At 45.3% G+C, this 24,151-nt stretch overlaps 1 protein-coding gene across 3 annotated transcripts in view; it reads left to right on the plus strand.

Annotated features, from left to right (window-relative positions):
* The window catches only part of Ablim3 (actin binding LIM protein family member 3), a 114,273-nt gene that overhangs the window by 66,014 nt on the left and 24,108 nt on the right, over positions 1 to 24,151 (plus strand). For all 3 annotated transcript variants that reach the window (XM_028774164.1, XM_028774165.1, XM_028774166.1), the window contains exons 7-8: positions 3,565 to 3,658; positions 9,290 to 9,377. In XM_028774164.1, the coding sequence (XP_028629997.1) occupies positions 3,565 to 3,658; positions 9,290 to 9,377 (182 nt within the window). The remainder of the gene's footprint in view (positions 1 to 3,564; positions 3,659 to 9,289; positions 9,378 to 24,151) is intronic.

The following is a 24,151-nucleotide window of genomic DNA, read 5'->3' on the forward strand; positions in this document are numbered from 1 at the left end:
GTAAGAGGCAAAAGCAGAACAGATGGATCTCTGTGAGTTTAAGACCAGCCTGGTCTATATAGTGTGTCCCAGGACAGCCAGAAATATACAGAGAGAAACTATCTCAAAACCATTGCAACAAAAAACAAAAACAAAACAAAACCCTTTCATGGGACAGAGATTCAAATCAGCAAGCAACTTGCACAGTGATAGTTTTGCTCTCTGTCCTTCTCAGGGCCGTGGCTTTGATTTAATTGCTGCTGTATTTCCTGCCTTTAGCACAATGCCTTACCAAACGTCAGTACAGTTATCACATGGGTTTAATTGAGATAGGAGGAGATGGTGGATAAATAAAACTGTCAGGTAAGAGGACTCCATCTCAGGGACTTACACACTGCAGCTTTGGACACATCCTCTTCAGGCCTCGGCTCTAGTGATCACACATATATGTTCAAATACCCAAAGGCAACTGGAAGCAAGGCCCTTGGCACTTTGACACTTTCTGATTCCAGACACTTCCTCTGCCCCTGTCTGGCCCAATGTCAGAAGGTGCTGACACTGTAGAGCTACAGTGTACATGGTGTCTGCTGTGGAGACTCATTCAATATGGGAGACAAGCTATGGACAGGAAGAATTAGGACATCGGGGGAGGGGGTTGTGGAACAAGCCTGTGAGCTATGAGTATCAGTCATGAGTGACCAAAAGCCAAATGCAACATACTTAAAAGCAACAATTGGAGTTGTTTGATTCAGACACAGAAAGGTCAAAGGTATACTAGTTTCTTTTCTTCCTCCTCCTCTTCCTCCTCCTCTTCCTCCTCCTCTTCCTCCTCCTTGTCTTCCTCTTCTTGTTCTTCTTCTCCTTCTCCCCCCTCTTCTTCTTCCTCTTCTTCCTCCTCTTCCCCCCCTCCCTTTTTTTTTTTGAGACAAGTCTTCTCTGTGTAGCCCTGGATGTCCTAGAACTCACTCTGCAGACCAGGCTGGCCTCGAACTCACAGAGATCTTTCTGCTTCTGCTTCCTAATTAAAGGATTAAAGGTATACACTACCATTGTCCGGCTTGGTATACTAGCTTCTTGAAGATGTCTTCAGCACTATGGTCTCTCTCCTCCTCTCCTCCCTTTTTCTCTCTCATCCTTCCCTCCCTCCTCTGCTCCCCTCTCTATTATATTTATCCCCAGACAGATTAAATAGCAAAGAAAATCAGCAGTAGTGCCTGGCTTTAGATCATCAGTTTAGCAAGGCTGGTGAAAGAAGGGGCCTTTCTCTAGAAACAGCAGCAGAAGTCCGTGACTACCTCTGACTTAGTTACCTTGCATTCCCTGCCCATTCCTGCTCAAACACTAACCAGGAAGGCCCAACCCTAGAGCAGCCCTTGTGACACTTAGAAAGCTGAAGTAGGAAAGGGTGGCCTCCAAAGGAAAGCCCACATACTGCTGCCCGAGGAAGGAGAAATAGCTGCTGGCCAAACACACCAGCCTGTGTCCACAAAGTGGGGCTATGAAGCTTCAGAGCAAAGAAGGTACAGATTTCGTCTAAAGTCTGTGAGAACTTCATGGAAGGTTTGAGCGGGGCCTTGGAAGACTGGGTAAGATTCAAAATGCAAAGACAAGCTTGAAGACATAATCCTAGCCATCAGGGGAAGTAGGGCGAGCATAGGTTGATCATTTCCATCCTGTTTGGGAGCAAAGTATGGACAGAGATGAAGCATAAGGCCAGGCTGCTGAGGTGAGGTGGAGTCACTGAAAACCCTGGGTGCCATGTCAGTAGGGATTGGGCATTCCCCTCTCAGCATGCCAAGTAAGGAGTGTGTGTGGGATGTCACCAGCCAGGTGTCCAGCAACAGCTCTGGAGCCCCTGCCTAGATTACCCAGCCCCCTGGGTCTCTGCAGTCTGTCCCTGGTCCCTCACCTGCTGCAGCAAAGTGGCAGGAATCTTGAAGCTATTACAGATGCTCAAGGCAGAAATCCTCCTGCCTGTGTGACCTTGGCCAAGGACTCAATAGCTCTAAGTCTTAGTTTGCTCATTTGTTAATAAGATGACTCCGGAGGTCTATGTTCCATATCTAATAAGGACACAGTAAGTGCAACCTTTCCCATCTGCCTATGTTTACAATTATGTATATTTCTAATTCCCTAAGGTATCCCCAACCCATGAATCTAAGTGAAGTTTTATTGGCTTTTTTTTTAACCCAGATGACATTTTTTTTTGCACCACTACCCATACTTATACCTGTAGAGTGAGAACCTACATTACTTGAGCGGCTAGTGATGGGTTAGTTGAAAGAATTAGAGAGGTTTCATGGGTTCAAAGACTAGAGCAACTTTAACTTCAGGTAATGTTAATCACCTTGCTCTCAGATAGAGCTCCAGCTGGAGACAGAAAGAGCATGCCTGCTTTTTAGGCCTATCTATGTCTGATCTACATTATCCTATACCCAAAAGTGGAAGACAGTCCCCTTGAAGACTCTCAGGGCCACCAGGGTGCTCAATGCCTTTCCTGAGTAGGCAGTGAGCCAGACATAGATGAAACCTTAGCATATCCTGAGCCCATTTCCTTCAATCCTGATGAAAATGTGGAGAGAAACCAGCTCAACTGGCCTTGATCCTCAATGTAAGCAGTCCTGAATGACCTAAGGAAATTACTTACCTGTTCCATGCTTGGGCTTTCTTATTCACACACTGGGAGAGTAATAGTACTGACCTCCCTGGGCTTCCATAACTATTAAATGAAATGATCCATGAGAATCACTATCAAAGCAAGAAATGCCAGCTACTGGCTGTAGAGAACAGTATAATAAGCCATAGCAGGGCTGTCAAGATAATTCAGTGAGTAAAGACACTTGCCACACAAGATTGACACCTGATTGAAATCCCAAGTTGGATCTCTGGAACCCATGGAAAAGCAGAAAGAGAAAACAAACTCCACAGTTATTCTCTGACGTCCACATTACTGCTGTGGGTCACCAAACCACACACACACACACAATGATAATGGGAGACACAGTATATAAACGGTGGGAGACTTCTTATGCACTGGTCCATCAGCTCAGCCAAGTGGTTCTTTCAGCTATGGATAAAATTTTTGGCTAAAGGAGGAACTCTTGAGGATCTGTAAGAATCTGATTATATTGTTACATCCCAGGAGGGAAACCAGGAAGGCGTGGAAGGAAGGGGGAAACATTTCCCTTATGCCTTTCTGTAGCATGTGCGAGCCTTACGTTTTCTACAGCAAACAAAGTGTGTCTTAAATTGTGTCTTAAATAATTTTCCAAAAGAGTTCTTTGGGGCAGAGAGAAGCAGATGTGTCCGGATGACTCATGGGTATAGGGGAAGGAAAAAAGAAAAGACACCCAAAATGGCAGCTCAGAGTAATGTTCCCATCAGGGCTTAGGGACCTAACCAAATGCAGATTCCCTTGGATTTTCTTTAGCTATGTATCTGAGGGGCAGTTTGAGCTTAAAAAACACTCCCAATCTCCCAGTCTTGGCCAGTCCTGAACAAGACCTGGACAGACCAGGTTCTGAACAAGGATACCCCTCAACCCACTCTGCTAACTTCCCTTCCTATGTGAACTTCCTCTTGCAGGGATGGTGTTCCTTACTGCGAGTCTGACTACCACTCCCAGTTTGGCATCAAATGTGAGACTTGTGACCGGTACATCAGTGGCAGGGTCTTGGAGGTAAGTGAGGCTGAGTAACCTGAGTAACTATGGAGATGTGTGAGCAGGGTGGCCTGGAACTCCAAAAACTCATCACCTAAGAAGAGAAAATCCTCCCACCATGTCCCTTTTTTCTATTGCTTCAACCTCCCAGGGTTTGCTTACTGCATGGCCCTGACCAGATAACCTTGCCAAGAGAGCTGAGCACCCCCAAAATAGAATGTGGACAAAATAATTCTTGGTTCAAAAACCGCTGTGCTGGAAAAATCAGTTGCTTCTTTGGATTCAGACTCAGACAGATTTCTAAGGAGTAACAATTAGGATTTTCCTCCAGGCTCTGCCTCGGGATGGAAGCCCTTTTTATGTTTTAACTGTTTGGTAATGTGCTGATTTAAGAAGCAGCTTGTCTAGCAGCCTGCTCTCTAAACCCTTCTTTGGCTGGCCCATCGCCATGGCAACCAAAGCTCTCTCAAGCCTCTGATGCAGCAGCTCTCTCTGCCAGTGACAGACAACCTACAGCCCTTTTGCCGAGTCTTTGGCCTTCCCAGTCTTTCTTTCTACACCTTTTAGGGGTTAGATGCTACCTTCCCTTACTTTGGTGTCACCTACCTTGAAGAGCTCAGAGCAAAGGAAAAATAATAGCCGAGACAAATAGAGGAAATATAAGAGCAGGGACAATTGAGTTGTGGCTTGTCTCTACTGCTAGCTCATAATTCTATTTGGGCTGAGGATCTTTGTATCTATAGGCCTCTGTTTTACATCTGATAGCGGCTAAGGAATTGTAGGCTGGTTCAGCTACTGTAGGCATAATTATTAGCACTGCCATTTGTTTGTGGTTAACATGAAGACGAAGTTGAGAAAGACTCTACAGCCACATGTGAGCTCAGCAAGAGAGCATAGCGATCAGGAAAGGTCTGTGTGAGGAAGTGCATGGAAGCAGAGCCTTGAGGATGATGAGGTCATCATCATGTATGATGATGAAAAGGTAGGGAATCTGGGCAGTAGTGGCACATGCTTTTAATCCCTGCACTCCAGAGCCAGATGCAGGTGGATCTCTGAGTTTGAGGCTAGCTTAGTCTACAGAGTAAGTTCCAGGACAGCCAAAGCCACACGGAGAAACCCTGTCTCAAAAACCAAGAAACAAAACAAAACCAAGACTTCGAAGGTAGGACTTTGCACATCATGTTTAAGAGCTTGAGTTTTATAGGGTTGTATAGAGAAAGCCTTCAGAGAACTTTAAAATGGAGCAGCGTGATAAAATTGCATGTTTTTAAGAACTGCACTTGATGTGATACGGAAAACTCATTGTAGGGACTGAAATCCCAAGAAGGCTGCAAGAAGATAGACAAGAGCATAGGTCAAAGCCCAGAAACAAAGCCTGGACATAGAGAGGCCAACATCAGAGCACTCAGAAGTGAACAATAGCAGAGGAGGTAGTTAGCATTTCCAAGGTGGAGGATACTAGAAAAGGACTAGCACAGGCCTTGTGGTTGCCTACAGGTGGCACAGAGAGTGGGAGTTATTATAAGAAGAGAGATAATTGAGGCTATAGGTAGAAGGTTGGGGAGATGACTCAGTTGCTAAAGAGTTGGCCTTGGAAGCACAAGGATCTGAGTTTGATCCCCAGAATATGTGTTAAGAAGCCAAGGACTGAGTTGGAGAGATGGCTCAGTGGTTAAGAGCACTGACTGCTCTTCTAGAGTTCCTGAGTTCAATTCCCAGCAACCACATGGTGGCTCACAACCATCTGTAATGGGATCCGATGCCCTCCTCTCGTGAGCATAAAGATAGTATACTCATACACGCAAAATAAACAAATGTTTTTTTTAAAAAAAGAAGAAAAGAAGAAGCCAGGTACAATGGTGCATATGTGCTGCTCCAATGCTGGAGAAGCAAGGACAGGCAGAGCTCAGGGGCTCACAGGTCAGCCAGCCAAGTGCCAGCCAAGGCTACTTGGTGAGTGTCAAGCAGTGAGAGTCCCTATCTCCAAAGACATGGTGAAGGGAATAGAGAGATGGCTCGAGTTAAGAGCATTGGCTGCTCTTCCAGAGGATCCAGGTTCGATTCCCAGCACCCATATGGCAGCTCACACTATGTGAAACTCCAGTTCGAGTGGATCTCATGTCTTCTTCTGGCCTCTGTGGGCACCAGGCATAAAAAGATGTACAGACAGACATGAAGACAAAGCAGTCACATCATAAAATAAGTCATTTTAAAAGTATGTGGACCTACAGATGCATGTGCGTACAAGATATGGGAGGAAAATTGATAACTTTGTGAAAGGGTGGAGTTTCAAGAAACCTGGCAGGTCAGTTGGAGCATTGGTCAAAGGCTGGTGCAGGCAGTGGAAGTTTGCCTTAAATGGGAATTGCTGGCTGCTTCTGCATGACTGTGAGGAAGAAGCATCCTAAAAGTTGCAGACCCAGTGGGATGGAGGCCACAAAAGCTGGATTTTCTTTCAAGAGAAAAATCTTGACATATACTGCAGCTGAAAACATTTTCTAGTGGCTGTTTTCTTTAAGCCAGTGTGGTAGTATCTCCCTTCAAGGCAGCTGTGACTGACTGGGTTCCAGTTGACCCTGTCCTTCAGCAGGTTGGACTGACTGACTTCATTTTTTCTTTGAGTTGGGAAAGACATTTAGCAATCAGCTATCGAATCCTCCTTGTTTCACAGATGAGGAAAAGGAATAACCCAAGATAAGTGGTACCTTTGCAAGGTCAGAGACAGAGATGAAGTGAGGGACTCCAACCTTCTGGGTCCTACACTGGAGCTCTCAGCCACTCAGAGACCAGGAGAGAAAAAAAATCATGGGTTTGAATTCTAATTTTGCCACGTCTAGCCAAGACACCTTAAGCCAGTTGAGTCAGCCTTTGTCAATAGTGAAGACTGCCACTTCATCTTAATGGATATGTTAAGCAGGGCTTTATTTAGTTGCAAGGCAGAAGCTACCCTCAAATCATAGGGGCTCAAAAGGAAATGTGTCCATTCTCATAATGAGAGTGTAGGCATCGTTCTGGCTTTAGCCACTGCTGGAGAATGTGGCAGATCAAAATCACTTCAATCTTTGACCGCCTTGGCTCCACGTTCTTCTGCGTTGCCTTTATTCTGAGAAGGGCTCTGTTCTGTGGTTGAGGTATTGGATGCTGGTTGTTCATGCTCACATCCTACCAGCCACATCCACAGTGGAGAGCAAACTGCTTTCCTCATAGTTCAGCAAATATCTGGGGGGCTCTCTGGATAACTTCCGGCCCATCTCTGGACCCGCTGTGCCCATAGAATTGGAATCAGCGTATCGGTGGGTTTAACACAATATAACCATATGGCCTGATGGCAGGAGGTCCTACTGAGCAAAGCTTAGTGCTATTTCTGGAAGATGGGAAAGGATGCTGGCTAGGCAGTTGCCCAGTATAGGGCCAGCACATTTCCAGTATACTGCTGGCACTTAAGACTGTTTCTCGTCTTCTCACCCCAACTTTCCCGTTCCCTTCTGAGGCTATCTTATGACTCCTCCTCTGGGGACAGACCTCAGTATGCTGAGTGTCAGACCCACCCTTCCTTCCTATGTCCTCAGCAAAAGGAGTCACAGCCTGCTTTTGCTCCACTTCAGACCTTGGCTGCCATTCTCAGTACTTTCTAATATGGCCTCATTTGGCAGTACCAACCCTCCACTACGTTTCTTCCCTGCTTTCATGACTTCAATTTGTTAGTGGGTGAAACGGTTCATTGCATCTCTCTGCCTTTGTTCTCTTATGCTGGGTGCAGGCTGCCCTGGCAGCCTTGCATCTCTCCCATTGTTTTCTAAGCCATCCAGGACCAAGGTTGCTGAGATTAGCATGAAGTCTCTTTCATCTGGGGCAGGGTGGTAGAGTGTGACATTTAAGAAGATGTGTGTTTCAGTATTGCTGGGGCGCTGTTGCCACAATGGGGGAAAATCAGGGCCAAAAAAGGCCTGTAATTGAAAGGATAAGGAGACACAGTAGGAAGAGGCTACTAATTAAGCTGATTATCCTTGTCATGGTATACAGAATCAGTCCCACAACTTCCTTACTTGGAAAAATCGCAGGCTCCTTCTAAAGTTTGAACACAGCTTGCTTGGTGACGACAAGGACATTTCCTCATTGGTGGGAGCCAAGTAAACAACTAAGGATGGAGAAAGGGGACAGCGAAGATTATTTTTCTTTTGTAGGAATCTGACCTTTTCACATTCTCGATGAAATAAGAGTTTCTCCAAAACCAGACAAGCTGATCCCAAGAACCCCACCCCTAAGACTGTTTGGAAATAAGGTTTCTTTATACAATTGTAATTTTGGAACTAACATCAGACCAACTAATGACCTTAGAGAGGATTTCACAACACCCAATAGTCATTCATTTACCTTATCCCTCCTCAAAAATACCTGTCCTGGTATGAAAAATATCCATCAGAACACACTGCACCTCCCTTCCCGGCTGCTCCTCCCATTTGCGAATCTGAGCTCTGTCACCAAAGGTCCCTTGCACATCAGGTCTTCTGGGATACAATTTCAGCATCTAATGCAGAGGTAAGACAGGGCCTGACACTGTTACAGGTTTCTAGGAAGACCTTCAAACAAAACCATCTCAAAAGCTACCCCTCCCCCAACCCCCAAAGAGATTTGGCAACTTCACTCATTTCCATTTTTAAATGAAACATAGGGAAGAAAAGGGAGAAAAAGGAGTGGATTTACCAAAGCCAGGTTAAAATAGGCCAGGATCAGTCTGAGAGATCCAGGTGGACGATTCTCAGAGCTCCCAGGGGTCTTGCTTCTCACATAATATAACTTATACACTGAGCACATTTTTTTAAAAAAAATTGGTCCTTCATAGGCTCCTCTCATATTTTTTGGCATGTTTGTAAACTTCACACACTTAGCCTTACCTAATACTTTAATCCGTCTTTAAGTTGACTCACTTAACAGACAACTGGTAAAACATAACAGGAAAAACCAAGTCATTTGCCAAATTGAAGACAACCCAAAATGAATATAGTTCTGGCCAAGTTTTCTTGTTTGTGAAGACGTCAAGCCTTGTACTTGTTCTCATTCTTAGAAAAATAGATCAGTGTGCTTTAGATGATACTAACGATTCACGGCCTCTAAACTGGTACATTTCCCTTGGTGAAATCAGAATTCAGATAGAGTTAAAAGGATCTGTCTATCTATCTATCAGTCTATCTATCTATCATCTATGTATCATCTATCTATTAATCTATCATCTATCTATTATCTATCAATCTATTATCTATCTCTGTCTGTCCCTGTCTTTATCATAGTACTTACAGTCATTTTTGTTATCACTAGTATTAGGGGCCCTTAGGGAGACTTGGGGACATGCTGGCAGTCCTCAAAATAACATTTTCTTGTGGGCAATGAGGATGTGGGAATAGAAGCCTCTGATTGCCCTCCGCATGTCCAGGGAAATTCCCTGAGTTTTCATCAGGACCCATCCCATGAAGGAATCACCAAGCTCTCTGGGTAGACTCTCATACGGTTGTGGATGCCCCTGGGCAGCTTCCCAACCAACCACAGAACAATGGAGAGAGACAGCAATGCCACCAATATACCCAGGACAGGTTCACCCATCAGCTGTAAACCCAACTCAGATGCTTCTATTTCATGTTCTGATTTCCACAGGCAGGAGGAAAACATTACCACCCTACCTGTGCCAGATGTGTACGCTGCCACCAGATGTTCACTGAAGGGGAGGAGATGTATCTCACAGGTAAGCATATCTGACCCTCTCTAAGGCATTCTGATAGGCTCACAGCTGGAGAAAAAAAAATCCAACCTCCTTCCATTTCAGTATTATCTCTGCTGTTGACTTTTCCTCAAGGTTGCAATTAATTCTCTCCTCTCTGGGTGGATGAGGAAAGTTGCTGGCGTGGCTAATATGAAGTGACATGTAATCTGCCTTCCATCCCCGTGTGCCTCTACCGGCTGCTCCCCTGGCCTGCTTCCCTGGCAATACCAGGAGCAAATTTCTCTGGCTCCACCTCGGGGTGGGAGTTTGAGGTGTACAAGGCCAAGGAGTTAGAGAACCTCCAGGGAATGCCCGGAGTTCTGAGTCTACACAGCTTCTACCTGCCCTGTTCCATCCCATTGCACTTCCCCACACCCCAAGACATTACAGCAGGATGTTGCTTGGGGATCCCCAGGGTGAAAGACACAATGGCTTCCCCACCCCAGCCCTGTCCCTCCTGTCCTAGGATTCCTGTGCCTCAGTCACTCAGCTGATCTCTAGATTCCTCTTATCCCTCTGTCCTTTGTCCAGCCCTTAGTCCCAGTATGTCACAGTGCTCTTGGCTTTGCTCTTCCTTCCAGGCCCCTCCCACTCCACTGGTGTGATTTCTAATCACTTCAGCTTCTCATCTGAGGCCTACTCACCAAGGCATCAAACTTTGTTTCTAGACTCGAACAAACCCACCACCTAAGCTACCCAACCAACTTGACTTTAGCAATTACTTCTGGGGGCCTCTCATATATGAAAGATCTGTCTCACCACAACCCCATAGCTCAAAGCAGGAACAAGGTGTGTCTCGGTAATCACATGCCAAATGATGTCAAGGGGAGGGCCCAGTGGGAGGTGTATTAAGGAAAGGTTCCTTACAGTAGGGCCAAGAGCAGAGAGCTCTTGGTGAACGGCTGATAACTGGTGTGTTCTCTTTATAACACTGCCACCAAAGTACCTGGTAAGAACAACTTAAAGAGAAAAAAGATTTCCTTTTGTTCAGTTTAGTCCATCACGGTAAAGAAGGGTTCGTGGCAGTGGACCTTGTGATGTAGGCTATTTTTTTACCATGGCAGACAAGAAAGCAGGGTTTGGGCTATAACTTTCAAAGGCCCACTTGTAGTGACCCACTTCTGCCAACCAAACCCCACTTCCTAAAGGTGTCACGTCCTCCCACAGAACCCAGCTGAGAAACAAGTAGAAATTCCCAGTATGAGCCTATGATGGACACCTGAAATTCAAAACGTAACAGCTGATGCCTCCGTCTGATCAGGCCACAAAGCAAACCAAGATAGACTGGTAGCTCGTAAATGATGGAAATGTATTGCTCATAGCTCTGGAGTCCAGAAGGTCCAAGATCAAGGTGGCTGCAGATTTAGTGTCTGGTAATGGCCCACTTTCACACCTGTACCACCCTCTTGCTGTATCCTGGCACAGTAGAAGGGGCAAGGTGGTCCCCTGAGGCCTATCTCATAAGGGTACTGATCTCAACCATGGAAAGTCTGTTTCCATGGCCCAATCACTTCCCCAAAGCCCCACTTCCTGATATTGTTACATGGAAGAAGTATAGTGGGGCCAACAATAGGGCTAAGAGACAGAAAGAAGCCCAACAACTCGTAGACAAACCAGAGGGAACTAAGTACAAGCAAAGTACAAGAGACTGTGGGGACTCAGAAAGGAGGTGGTTAAGGTATGAATGGTATTGAGAACATCAGGGTGTTGGCTGAGTCACTGTGATTAGCCTTGCTAAGAATGTTCTAGTAGTCTCTTGGAGAGGAGTAAGAGTCCTTCAAGGTTTCCCCAGAAGGTAGCTCTGAGTCTGTGGGCCAATAACAGGGGGTGGGTCTTCTTAGCAATATTGTCCTCACCCCAGATTCCCACAGGTACAAAGTCCTTCAAGCTATACTTTGCCTTCTGTGTCTACAGCAGCATCTGAACCTCAACACTGTTGATATCTGGGGCTAGACAATTCTTTGGTTAAGGATAGTCTTGTACACTGTAGAGTATTTAGTAGTATCCCTGGTCTACACCCACAAGGTAATACCCAGTAATATATACCCAGTAATATATACCCTTTCCAAAACTGTCTCTGATCTTGCCTACTATCCTAGGGTACAGGAAACAGGACAAAGTCATCCTCAGCTGAGACCTGTTGCCCAGAGCTATTCAACATAAACCTGTGCCATTCACAGGGTGTGCTGGGCGTGGGTTCCTGGGTGGAACTAAATGAAGAAACCATTCCAAAGATTCTGAGATTCAGTAACTGATTCCTTAAGTGTAGTCATCATTCAGGTGTTGGAGGGAGAAGGGTGTATGTAAAGCCACAGCCCTCATTATATAGATGAGGCAGGGGATACATCTAGAGAAATGCTTTGTGAACCAAAGTGTGAAGGGCAAAGAAGAACCTGGACTGGGATTCCCTCTAAGCTCTCTCCACCTTCTGCCACAGGACTCAGACCATGGCTGATATTCAAGTGTGGTCCTTGTGGCTCCCCATGGACACCAATGCCCTCCATTGATCCTGAGCGGTTCCTGCTTCAGGACCCTGTGTTACAAGTCTCAGCAATGCAGCCACCACTAGGGTGTGAAGTTGGCACTTGGTAGCAAACCTGTTGTGCAGTGTTTACCTTCTCAGCCTCCTGGTGTTGAGCCTACCCTGACAGCTACATTCTAGCTCCTGTACCACTGAGCAATCAATGTCTTTACCATCCTGCTTAAATTCCAATCCTCGTCCTCCTGTGGCAGTTGGGCCTAGACTGCTTCAGTTTGAGTCCTGACACTATTGTTTACTAAGGGGTGTGTGTGTGTGTGTGTGTGTGTGTGTGTTTTACTTTAGACAAACCTCTTAACTCTCTGAACCTTGATTATCTAACCTATATGATAGAGGATAGACTTCAAGCAGCCCCTGTAAGATACACTTAGAGTAAATTCCTTTTTTGTTTTGTTTTTTTGTTTTTTTGAGACAGGGCTTCTCTGTATAGTCCTGGCTGTCCAGGAACTAAGTCTGTAGACCAGGCTGGTCTCGAACTCAGAAATCCACCTGCCTCTGCCTCCCAAGTGCTGGGATTAAAGACGTGCACCACCACTGCCCAGCCGTATAGTAAATTCCTAACACAAGGAAACCTCTTTGTTCATTTACCATCTATATCTATTGAGACCTAGCATGTGTCCAATAGTGTTCTAACAGCTGGAGAGGCAGACAGGAGACGCAGAGGCAAAAAGCCCCTGCCATCAGGGAGTTCCCAATTATGAGTTAGAAACTTTGCTCACCCAACTTCACACAGATGCTGAAGGAGTTAAGCAACAGAGTTGAGCCAACAGCTCTGTGACCGTGAGATAGACTGCTCCCTAGAACTTAAGGCAGAAATGCCTCCAGGAGGTGGGAGATATTCTTGTAGTGAAGAAGACCTGTCACCCTCTCCTTAATTATCCCCGTTCCTATCCTCTGGCTCCTGGGAGAGTGGGAGTAATTGCAGAGTGTGAGAAGACCTGCCTCAGGGGGTTCTGAGTGATCTGGAATGAGGGGGCTTGGACCATGGGTGCTAGAGTCATAATGATTCTGGTTATGGGTGTCATGTGTGGGTGGCAGCCACCAGGAGTTTCAGTTACCACTGGGAGCTGAGCCTAGAATACCCTCAAAGAGTAACAATAGCACCAAGACTCAAGAAATGGCAGTTCAGAAGTAATATGAACCAGCTAAGAGCTAGGAGTCCTGAGTTCAAGGGTCAGCACTTCCACTAATGGGGTGGGATCTTGAGCAGTGACTTTCTCCTCTGTGTCTCTTCTTCCCTTGTCAAGTGAGGCTGGAATCAATCTCTCATGGAGCCACTCCAGTGACAGCCACAGTGCCTCCAGGCTCTCTATTGCATGCCAAGTACTCTGCTTGGAGATGAGCAAGGTGGGCGTGGTAGTTTGCCCTGGTAGAGTTTATTGTCAGAAAGGAGAGACTGGCATTAATGAAATAGAGGCAGCAATATCAACAACAGAGTGGGGAAAGTCCTCTGAGGACAATGGGGATGTGTCAGAAGCCCAAGGGATCAGGGGAGGCTCCTCTGAAGAAGAGACACTTGGAGCCAGGACCCTGAGCATGGTAGTGGGGGGGCGGGGATGATGAGGAATGGAGAAAAGAAAAGTTATAGAGGCAGGAGGATAGCAGGTGCAAAATCCTCAGCAGAATGGAAGCATCCATCTGATCACATGGCGGAGACACCGAGCCAATCAATATACATAGTGCAGAGAGAGCAAACACACACCTCAGAAACAGTGGAGGTGAAGGACAGAGTGGGCAGACGAGAGAGAGACAGAGACAGAGAGACAGAGAGAGACAGAGACAGAACATGCTTATAGACCAAGTCTGGGGGAAGGGAGGTCTGTAGCAGGACAGGCTGGTCCTGGCAGATGATCTCCAGAGAATCTTTGGCTCATTAGTTTGTGTTTTAATTGTTGTGTGATGACATTCTGATGGGCCCCACTTGGGAGATGTCTGACGTCTGTCTGGGGGACGTCTGGGGCCCCAGGAGACTACAGCAAGTTTCCTTTTCTTTGCTTTAAGTTCTGTTGCGCATCGCATCTTTCATGTGCTTCTGTAAAGAGGCCAGACTTCTAATCTGCTCGTTATCCAAACCCTTCATTTGGGCTTCCCCAGGAAATTAGGTCACCAGTTTTAGTACGGCAGAATGAAGCTGAAATACCTCAGGTTCAGGGCAGAATTTACACTGAATCCGTGAGGCCACAGTCACTGCAGAAGTGGGCATTGTGTGTGTGTGTGTGTGTGTGTGTGTGTTCTCCTAAATATGCCTCCATCAGTGAAGGAGGGGGTGTGAGCTTCATCTTCTAGCTGCACCACGTGGCCCTCCCCTCCCCATTGCAAGGATCTGAGACAGTTAGCACTGGAATGCGTGAGGTCAGCTCTTAGCGTTTGCATACTCAGTAAATCCATTTTGAAATCCAGGGACAGACTCTATACTACTAATGGAAAGTACCGTTAAGAAAGTATGAGTCCAGCCAGTGTTAAATCTGAGAAACACAGAGATCGTCCTGAGTATGCTCTCTGTTCCAACATCTGCCGCTCTCAAGGGTGGCACTGAGTCTTCAGTGCTCCGCCCCACAGACCTCTAGTTGATTCTCCTGTCTCCAATTTTACCTTAGGAGTGTTGGGATTGCAGGTCTGTGTCTACTGAGTGTATTCAACTTTTTTTTTTTTTTTTAAATGTGGATTCCAAGTAAGGAAGCCAGGCTGTTGAGTTTTCAAGCACTTTTACCTGCTAAGCCATCTCATTGATTTTTGAGGCAGGGTCTCTCACAGGCCTGGGACTGGCCCAGTAATGGAAGGTGACAGTCCAACAAGCTCCAGAGATCTGCCCTTTTCTGACTCTCCGGCACCAGAATTGAAAGTGTAAGCCACCATGCCTGGCTCTTTCACAGAGGTTCTGGAGATCAAAGTCATGTCTTCCTGTTTACACAGCAAGCACATTAACAACTGGGCCATCTCTTCAGACCCTCTATTACCGAACTCTTAATCGGGGGGGTTGGGGGTGAGGGTGGGGAACATAGGGGGACGGGGGTTCATAACTGGCCTTCTGAATAGTGTGAATCTCCTGAAACTACTTGCCAAATTCCACATATAGATGTTCCTCTAGAGAGAAGATCTGTGGCTTTCATCTGATCGTGAGCAGTGTGTATGACCCAAAAAAAAAAAAATAATAAAATGAAGAGCCTCAGTTTCTGCATTAATGCAAACCCTACAGATCCTGGGGGTTGCCTTTGAGAGTTATGCCAAGCCTTCTCTGAAGAGCTGAGGCTATTTCTGACCACATGCTTTTCAGATGATACAAGGACCTGGTAGCAGGAGGCATATCCTGGCACAGCTGGAGGACATTTACTAAGACCTTTTCCTAACATGTCGCTCTGACAGGTGCATCAGGCCAGTAGAGGCCCCACGGAAGTCACACAGTTGTCTCAGACTGTGGCATACCAACCCACATTCGTGATCTTCAGACGTCCTCCAACCGTACATGCTGAGGCACCATTGCCAAATGCATTGATATCATTCCATACTCCAGGCTTACTACATTCAATTGGGTCTCCCTAGTGACAGTTTAGGTTGTAGGAGTTATGCTTCAAAACTTTAAAACTCCTGTTTCCCCAATCCTGCTATATAATTTTAGATTCTTCAAACATATCTTATTCCTTGACTAAACTGCTGTCTCAAGTCTGCCTGTGCTAAGCACATTTCATTTTAAATAGAGTACATTTTAACTTTTGATGAGCTGCCTTCTTTTTTTTTCTTCTTCAAGATTTTAAGGGTTACCCAACATTTTGAATCACAGAAAGTGTTACAGTGTTGGAGTTCTAAAATCTGTTTCCAGCTTGTTCGGATCAGGTCACCGCAAACGCAAAGTGATGTGGCCGTTTTCTCACGGGTTACCTGTCATGTCTATACTTCACAGTCAATTTGTTCATGTTGGTCAAAATTAGGTCCAGAGCAGCAATTTTCCTGGTTGCTTCCTGTATTTTCTAAGAAACAAAATTGCCTTCAGGGCAAGTCAGGGATGTGTCAGGCACTCAGGTCCGAGTTTCAGGAGAGGTTTTATTGCTCTGGACTTTTCAGGTGGCAGAAACTCAACATCAGCCACTAGGGCAGAAGGGGAATGACTGATGGGCTGATGGGATTGAGAAGCATCCAGGAGCAGCTTCATTGAGCAGTCCTTGAGGATCCCCAGGCTGGTCTTTTCTCTGCTTCTCTTTGCGTTGGCCTCATGCTCTTCTATTCTGGACCAGGAGTCGTGTGGTAGGAAGGAGAATATGGCCGTCCCCCAGTCAGCAGCTGTGTAGAGAGGTGGTGTTCCCCTCTGAGCTCAGCAGAGGAGCCCCAGGAAGGGTCTGATGACCTCATTTGGGCCCAGGCACAGGTGGAAAGATAAAAGTCAACAAACAGCTAAGACATCCAAGCTCCCAGAACCTCAGCTTCAGCACCACACAGGTTAGCTTTGATGATCAACTACAGGATTCGGGCTCAGTGCACAGCCAAGTACCACTAGCTCAGAGCTTATGACAAACCCCTAGGGGTGGCTGTGCTCTAGGGTGCAACATGTTCATCAATGCTGGATTGTGTCGCTACTGCCACCACAACACTAAGAACACATTAAGAAGCCAAGGACATGACTAAGTGGATAACCGCACTTGCTATCCAAGCATGAGGACCAAAATTTGAATCCCTAGCACCCATGTAAAAAGCCAGGCCTGGATACATGGATACATGTGCCTGTAGTCCCAGCATAAAGGAGTGAAGACAGGCAGGTCCCTGGAGCTCACTGCCAACCTAGCTAAAATGGTAAGCATTTGGTTTACTTAAAGATACTATCTGTCTCAAGAGAATAAGACAGAGAAGATAGAGAAAAATATCTACTATCCTATTCTGCCCTCTACATGTGCATACATGAGTATTCATACCCACACACTTATATGCAGAAACACACACACTACATACAGACGTAACAAAAAAAAAAAGGAAAAAAGAAGAGAGGAGAAGGCAATAAGAACACTTAGAAGGCCAAGACAGGAGAATTATTGATTCAAGTCTATCTTGGGCTACATAGCAAGATCTTGTCTCAGAAAGAAAGAAAGGAAGAAAGAAGGAAGGAAGGAAGGGAGGAAGGAAGGAAATAAGGATGGACGGACTTAAATAGGGCTCTACATATTTGCTCAGTGTTAGCTGCCTTTATATTGTGATTATTATTTTTTACTTAGGTACTGCTATTGTCAAGGGACCCTTAAGTATGTAGCATGAGGTCAGGCCCAGGCACTCTCTAAATATATTATAATAATTCAGGAAGGGAAAGAAGGGGAATAGTTCCCGGGGTAAGAGCTCACCACGTGCAAGCATCTGAGTTTGAATACCCAGCATCCACATTAAAAGCTGGACATAGTTGGATAATGGAACCCCAGAGCTTGCTGGCCAGGCCAGCTTACACAGTATGTTTCTCATTCAGTGAGAGACCTTGCTTTAAAGGAATAAGACAGAGTGATAAAGGAAGATACCTGACATCCTTGTCTGGACCCTACATGTACCCAAGCATCTACCCACATTCACATGTGTGCCCTAGAGAGATGGCTTAATGGTTAAGAGCACTTCTTGTCCTTACAGAGAGAGGGGTTTTGATTCCCAGCTCCCACATGGTAGCTCACAACCACTGTAATTTCATTTTCAAGAGCTCCTAGGCCCTCTTTTGGCCTTCACATAGACCATGCATACACATGGTACACATCCATACGTGCAAGCAAGACACTCATGCACATAAAAAATTTAAAAATAATAATGAACAATTTTTTTTTGCCCTATCTCTACTTTGGACCCACATAATCCTCAAGGTCTCTTCTTCCTTCTCATGGCCTCTTCATAGCATCAATAAAGTCTCAGGGGAAAAATAATAATAATAGGGGAAATATGGATACCTATTGTTGATATAGCCTAACCTTTCAGATCATTTCCATCTCTGTCCACATCCCCTGGATTACTGGACCCTCAGTCCTGCTGTGTTCCTTGCCCCTTCCTGCTTGATGCTGTCTAGAGTAACCGGGATTATGCTTACAAGATATTTCTCTCCCTCTACCTAACACCACTTCCTCATGCCAGGAAGGTGCAGTGGCAGCCGCACCAGGCTTCTGGTCAGCAACTGCACCTGTAAAGCCAGCCATTTGTCTTTATGTCCCCTTTCACTTGTTGTGAGGAGACATGAGTAAACATCTACTCACTCTAGATAAGAGAACTGATGATAAATCAAAATATGGATACCACAAAAGTATCACTTGGTGAACCGATGAGTTTTCTCTGGGTTACTCACAGGTATATGGGTAGGGGATTACTCACAGTTAGCAGAGATGACTCAAAGACAGCTTAAAGCCCACCCCAGCGTGGGTGACAACAGCTCACAAAAGCCCACCCCAGTGTGAGTGAAGGCTCAAAAGATTAAACCACACAACCTACAGGCAGCTCATTGGGTTGAAGAGTGTCTTCCCAGTGACTCTGTTGGCCTGAGCCTTTTCCAGGCAGCTTGGCTTGTCTATGAGTCTTTCCTCAGGCCTTACTGCTTCTATAAGCTTGAGGATGGAGAAACCTGTTAAATCTGACCAGTTTTAGGGACTTCCTGGTTCTGTTGAGGTGTTTACTTCTTGTTTTTAAGAGCTCCCCTCCAAAATGGAATGCAGCCCCTCAGCTGTTATGCCTGGCTCATCAAGACCCTGATCCTGGGAGTCAAAAAATAAGTCTCCTCCTCTAATCACCTATGAGTTTCTTCAGTTTACCCAAACTAGTTAGCCCCCAGCACATTGAATTTTTGGATGGGAGAGAGGAGATAATATTAACAACAATAAAAATGTATACATAATGCCTACTATAAGCAGATATCACTCCAATGTTCGCTCAAGTGGCCCCCACTTGTGTGTGTGTGTGTGTGTGTGTTTGTGTGTGTGTGTTCATTAATCCTTACAACAAATCTACAAGGCAGATATATCAATCCCCACTTTGCAGATGGGAATAGGGGCCATAAGCAGGACTGAGTTGCTCTGGGCAGTGCAGCCAATCATGCAGTAAGCAGCAGCCTAAGATTCAAGCCTCACAGGATATCACATTATATAATACACACATTAAGTGCCTGACACCTGGGGAAGACCCCTGATACCCAAGTTGATGGCAGTGGTGATATTGTTATACACAGCAAAGTCAAGTGAAGAGCTTGCTCAACCCTCTCAATGACAAAGGGAGAGTGACATGCCCTGTGGTCTGCAGAAGCAGTCCATTTCCTCTGGGGCTATGGGGCAGGGGATTCTTTTTTTTTTTCTTCTTGAGATTAAAAATTCACATTACATCAAATTAACCATTTAAAATATATACTCAAGTAGCTTTCAGTCAGTCCATTCACAATGTTGTTCAACCATCATCTATGTGTATCTCTATCTCATCCCAAAGAAACGTCATCCCCTTTAAGTAACTGTTGTCTACTCACTTGTACCTGCTATAAGCTTCTGGTATCCACTAATGTGCTTTGTGTCCATAGACTTGGCTTTCTATGGTGTATGTCTGTCTTACTTAGGGTCTCTATTGCTGTGACAAAACACCATGACCAAAAAGCAAGTTGGGGAGGAAAGGATTTATTCAGCTTACACTTCCACATTGCTGTTCATCACCAAAGGAAGTCAGGACTGGAACTCAGGACAGGAACTCAGTGAGGCAAGAGCTGATGCCAAGGCCACCAAGAGGTGCTGCTTACTAGCTTGCTCAGCCTGCTTTCTTATAAAACCCAGGACCACCACCCCAGGAATAGAACCAACCACAATGGACTGAGCCCTCCCCCACTGATCACTAATTGAGAAAATGCCTTATAGCTGGATCACACAGAGGCCTTTCCTTAACTGAGACTCGTTCCTCTCTGATGACTAGCTTGTATCATATTGACACAAACCCAGCCCCAACCACTACAAGGTCTGAATGTGGGTATGTGTCCATGAGTGCAGATGTCTAAGGCCAGAACATCTGATCCTCTGAAGCTGGAGTTACAACTATGAGCTGCCTGGTATGGGTCCTAGAAACCAAACTCAGGTCCCTCTGAGAGAGCAGCAAATGCTCTTAACCACAGAGCCATCTCTCTGGCCCTAGATAGAGTTCTTAATGGAGCAACTCTAAGGTCATTGGCGGGTCATGTCACAGAGGCAATGCTGCTGTCACAGAGGCAGAATGCAGAGCAACCTCACCCTGCTTATGGTCATGAGCAATCTGAAGAAGGAACCTGTTGAGGCAGAATTGGAAACTTGAAACTCAACCACCTTCACCACCAAATGACAAGGGCTGTGTGTTAGGTACTGGGAGGATCGTGGCAACCTACAGTGTCTAAAAGCATTCAGACACAGAATGTTTACACAGTGCTGACCCAGAACTTTCAGTCACCTTTGTATTTATAACCCCTCCCTGAGCATTCTGTAAGACAACCATATCAGATCCAGCTCTGACATTTTAAAAGAGGCACTGGCAAATTGGATGACAAGGCCCAGCAGAGAAGTGGGTGGGATCCTCGAATCCTGTCTGCCTCAGACACTGCAGGTCTGGGCCATACTGTAACTAGTCTTGCTGGTTCTGGTGAACATCAAAGCCAACCTGAGGACTATGCTAGATTTAGGTCTCTATCTCTAGTCAGCTGGGAACCTATAACCTTGACAATAGGTTTCAACCACAGTGTATGGAGTCCTGGGTGACAGTCTCAGGAGTAAAAGACAATGACTTGTGGAACCAGGAGCTCAAACGAAACATGTCCCATTCTTGTATGATGTTAGATTCTGTCTTGGACTGTTGGTTTCTCTGTCCCGTAACGTTCATTAACATTTACTTGGAGTGCTGTATGGTATTTAGCCATGGTCCTCGTCTTTAAAATCATTAAGTCACCTGGAGAGTTGCTGATTCTCATCCCTACCTTCAAGAAAGTGGTATCAGGCTGAGCATGGGCTCCTCAGGAGTCTGCCCAGCTTATCAGACATGTGCTCCACAAAAGTCACACCTTGACCAACACCAGTCTACCAAATGCTCTCACATACACTCAGTCTACAATGGGAGCTGTCAAATGAGAGGTTAACTTGTTCTATTTGCCCAAATCCCCAAGCTCAGCTTAGGAAATCCAACTGACCTAACATCAAATTTCTTGTTTCTTTTTTTAAGCTTTATTATTATTGTTGTTGTTGTGTTCATTTGTGTATTGTATAGACGTGCCACAGTGCATTTGTAGTCAGAGAACAACTTGTGGTAGTTGGTTCTCTCCTACCATATAGGTCCTGGAGAATCAGACTCAGGTCAGTAGGCTTGGTGGCAATTGCCTTTATAGGCTGAACCATCTCATTGGCCCATTTTTCTCTATTCATTCACTCTGAATATTTATTGAGACTCTATGGTCCCAATAGACAGATAGATAAGGGATCTCTCCTCAGAGAATTTCCATTTTCATCTTGAGTACTAGGCAGATCAAATGTTTATTATGCATATATGGAAAGACCTATTAATTTAGAAACAAGATCTCCAAGGACTGGGATGGTCATCCAAAATCCATCAGTGTGATTGACATGTGATGAATCCCCTCCACAATACCAAGGCTGAGCTTTTTCCCATCCTGTGTACATTTGAAAACATGTAGAGGAAGGGAATCTCATCATCAACTGAGCAAGAACATTCAATTAGTGAAAGTTAGTTTTCCTTCCCTGGAATGTTTGCCCTTAGTTCTCATTGCAAATCCTATGAAAGCACCTTCCCTCAGCATAGAAATGTACATGGCATGTCTCAGCCTTCCATTCCACCTTTAGGGACTAAATTTGGGTGTCCTACCTGTTCTGGTTACCATCCTCCTCTGGGAATCCTTCACATTATAATTGTAAAAAAAAAAAAAAACAGATAGGATCCACCTAATCATTCACATGGGCCAGGATCTGTGTTGGGAATTTAAATGGAAGGAAAAAATGAATACCGTCTTCTCTGGGTTTCTTAGTTAGGGTTACTATTGTTATGGTGAAACACCATGACCAAAACCAACTTGGAGAGCAAAGGGTTTATTTCACTCACAGTTCTATCTAACAGTTCATCATCAAAAGCAGTGAGAGCAGGAACTCAAGCAGGGAAGGAACCTGGAGGCAGGAAACAGGAGCTAATACGGAGGCCATGGACGGATGCTGCTTACTGGCTTACTCCACGTGCCTTGCTCAGTTTGCCTTCTAGGACCACCATCCCAAGGATAGAACCATCCACAATGGGCTGAGCCCTTCCACACCAATCACCAATCAAGAAAATGCCCTACAGGCTTGTCCACCATCTGATCCCATGGGAAGCATTCTCTCAATTAAGATTCTCTCTTCCCAGATGACTCCAGCCTGTGTCAAACTGACACAAAACTAACCCGCATACTAGCTGTTTTCTTTCTGTAGGGGGTCATGCTATTGCTCTGGTGACCAAGGGCATAAATGCTCAGGAGATCATAATTTCCTACAAGTCTTCATGGGAAAAAAAGAAAACAAACAAAATCAGTTTTACTTACCTTTATCTGAGTTTATTGCTAGCTACCGGCAATCTTTTTTTATTTTAACTTTCATATATATATATATATATATATATATATATATATATATATATATATATATATGAGATATTCTGGCAACTCCTGAACAACCTCTCCTTTTTCATTTCTAATTACATCTTCCTCCTGTCTTATGATTCTTCCTCTCCTCTCTCAGTTCCTTGATAAGCATGCTTTCTTGTATGCAGAGTGTATGCAGAGTGAAGCTAATAGCCATTTGTGGCTCGGTTTTAGTTCAGATCAGATATGTCATGTCACGGAGTCAAAGCAAGAGAGACAGTTCAGTCTCAACCCACACATGCTGCCCTCATTTCCCCCAGCCTGGACTTCTGCCCGCCTCACCTTTCCTTTTTGTCTTTCACTTAATTTCATGACGTCATCAGACCCCCATGTCCACCTCAAGCATTTCCTACAGTGACCTGGAACATATGTTTCCTGCCATAGCCAAAGCAGTAAACAACTCCTGGTGGACTCAGGAGCAACCCAGAGAGGAAGTGCTCCCTGTAATTTAAACTCCCCAAAGGGAAGATCACAACCCACAGCTTGCTTGATAGCAGACACACCCTGTGATCCCTGGCTCAAGCCTCAGACCCAGAGTCCCTCTACTGGGCTCTGATAACCACTGCATTTTCCTCTTAGACAGAAGCAAACTCCTCTTGAATAATTAAAAACATCCAAGAATACCAGCAGTTAAGTGGGGAGTCTTATCCCATGAAAGACAAAGCCAGCCCTGAAATAAGAATTTTGAAAATGAAAATAACCTAAGACTATCCAGGTGTTGCCTTGATATTTACTAAGATGAAGAAATAAAGATGGGGTGGGGATCTATTAGAGACTGATTAGAGGAAAAACAGCTTTGGACTCCATATTTGGGGCTGATTCTCTTTCCTCTCCTTCTGGTCTTTGACCAGACCAACACCAAACCCCTGTGCCTTAACCAATATCGGGGTCCTAGGAGCTGCAAGCGCTTACAACCATCATGGAAAGTATAACTTAGAAACAAAGACAGACAAGCAAATGCCATCTGCTCCTCAGGAATGGAGTCATTTGCTGGCCCCTTTCCTTTTAGAGCTAGTTACCCAAGGGATGGCTCCAAAGGGATAACAGGTTCCTATTTTTTCCCTTCTAATCCAGGACACCTGCCCCTTCTTTTGGGGAATGTGCAATAGTGGAGGCTTCACAGCATGTGACCAACCACCTGTTGTTCATGCCTTTCCAAATTGGCCTCCTGGGTTTGGAGCCAGCCAACTGGACCTCCACCCATTATAAAATGTGGGTATTAGCAACACTGGTGTACTAAATTTGAAGGGTCTGGAGTCTGAGGAATTATCAGGTCAAGACAATGCTCCTAAACATATTATACACCATGACACCTTCGCCCCTTAAATGCAAATTTGTCCTAATTCTATCTGAAAAGACTTAAGAGAAAAGAAAGCTGAGATAACCATGGTTTGTCGTTTTTTCTTTCACCCCCCACTGCCATTCTTCCATTCAACAAATATTTATTGGCCACCTGCTGTGTGTCAGTCAGGAATAGTCCTCTGTTCATCTATTCGCCCTGCAAACCCATGGACTTGCACTAAAGGCAAACTCTGTGCAGATGCTATGGGAGACAGACCCACGGGTAAAGCTCAGTCCCTGCTTAGAAGGTGCTGTTAATGTACT

The sequence above is a fragment of the Grammomys surdaster genome, unplaced genomic scaffold (genome assembly GCF_004785775.1).
Source record: "Grammomys surdaster isolate TR1022 unplaced genomic scaffold, NIH_TR_1.0 239, whole genome shotgun sequence".
Lineage (NCBI taxonomy): Eukaryota > Metazoa > Chordata > Mammalia > Rodentia > Muridae > Grammomys > Grammomys surdaster.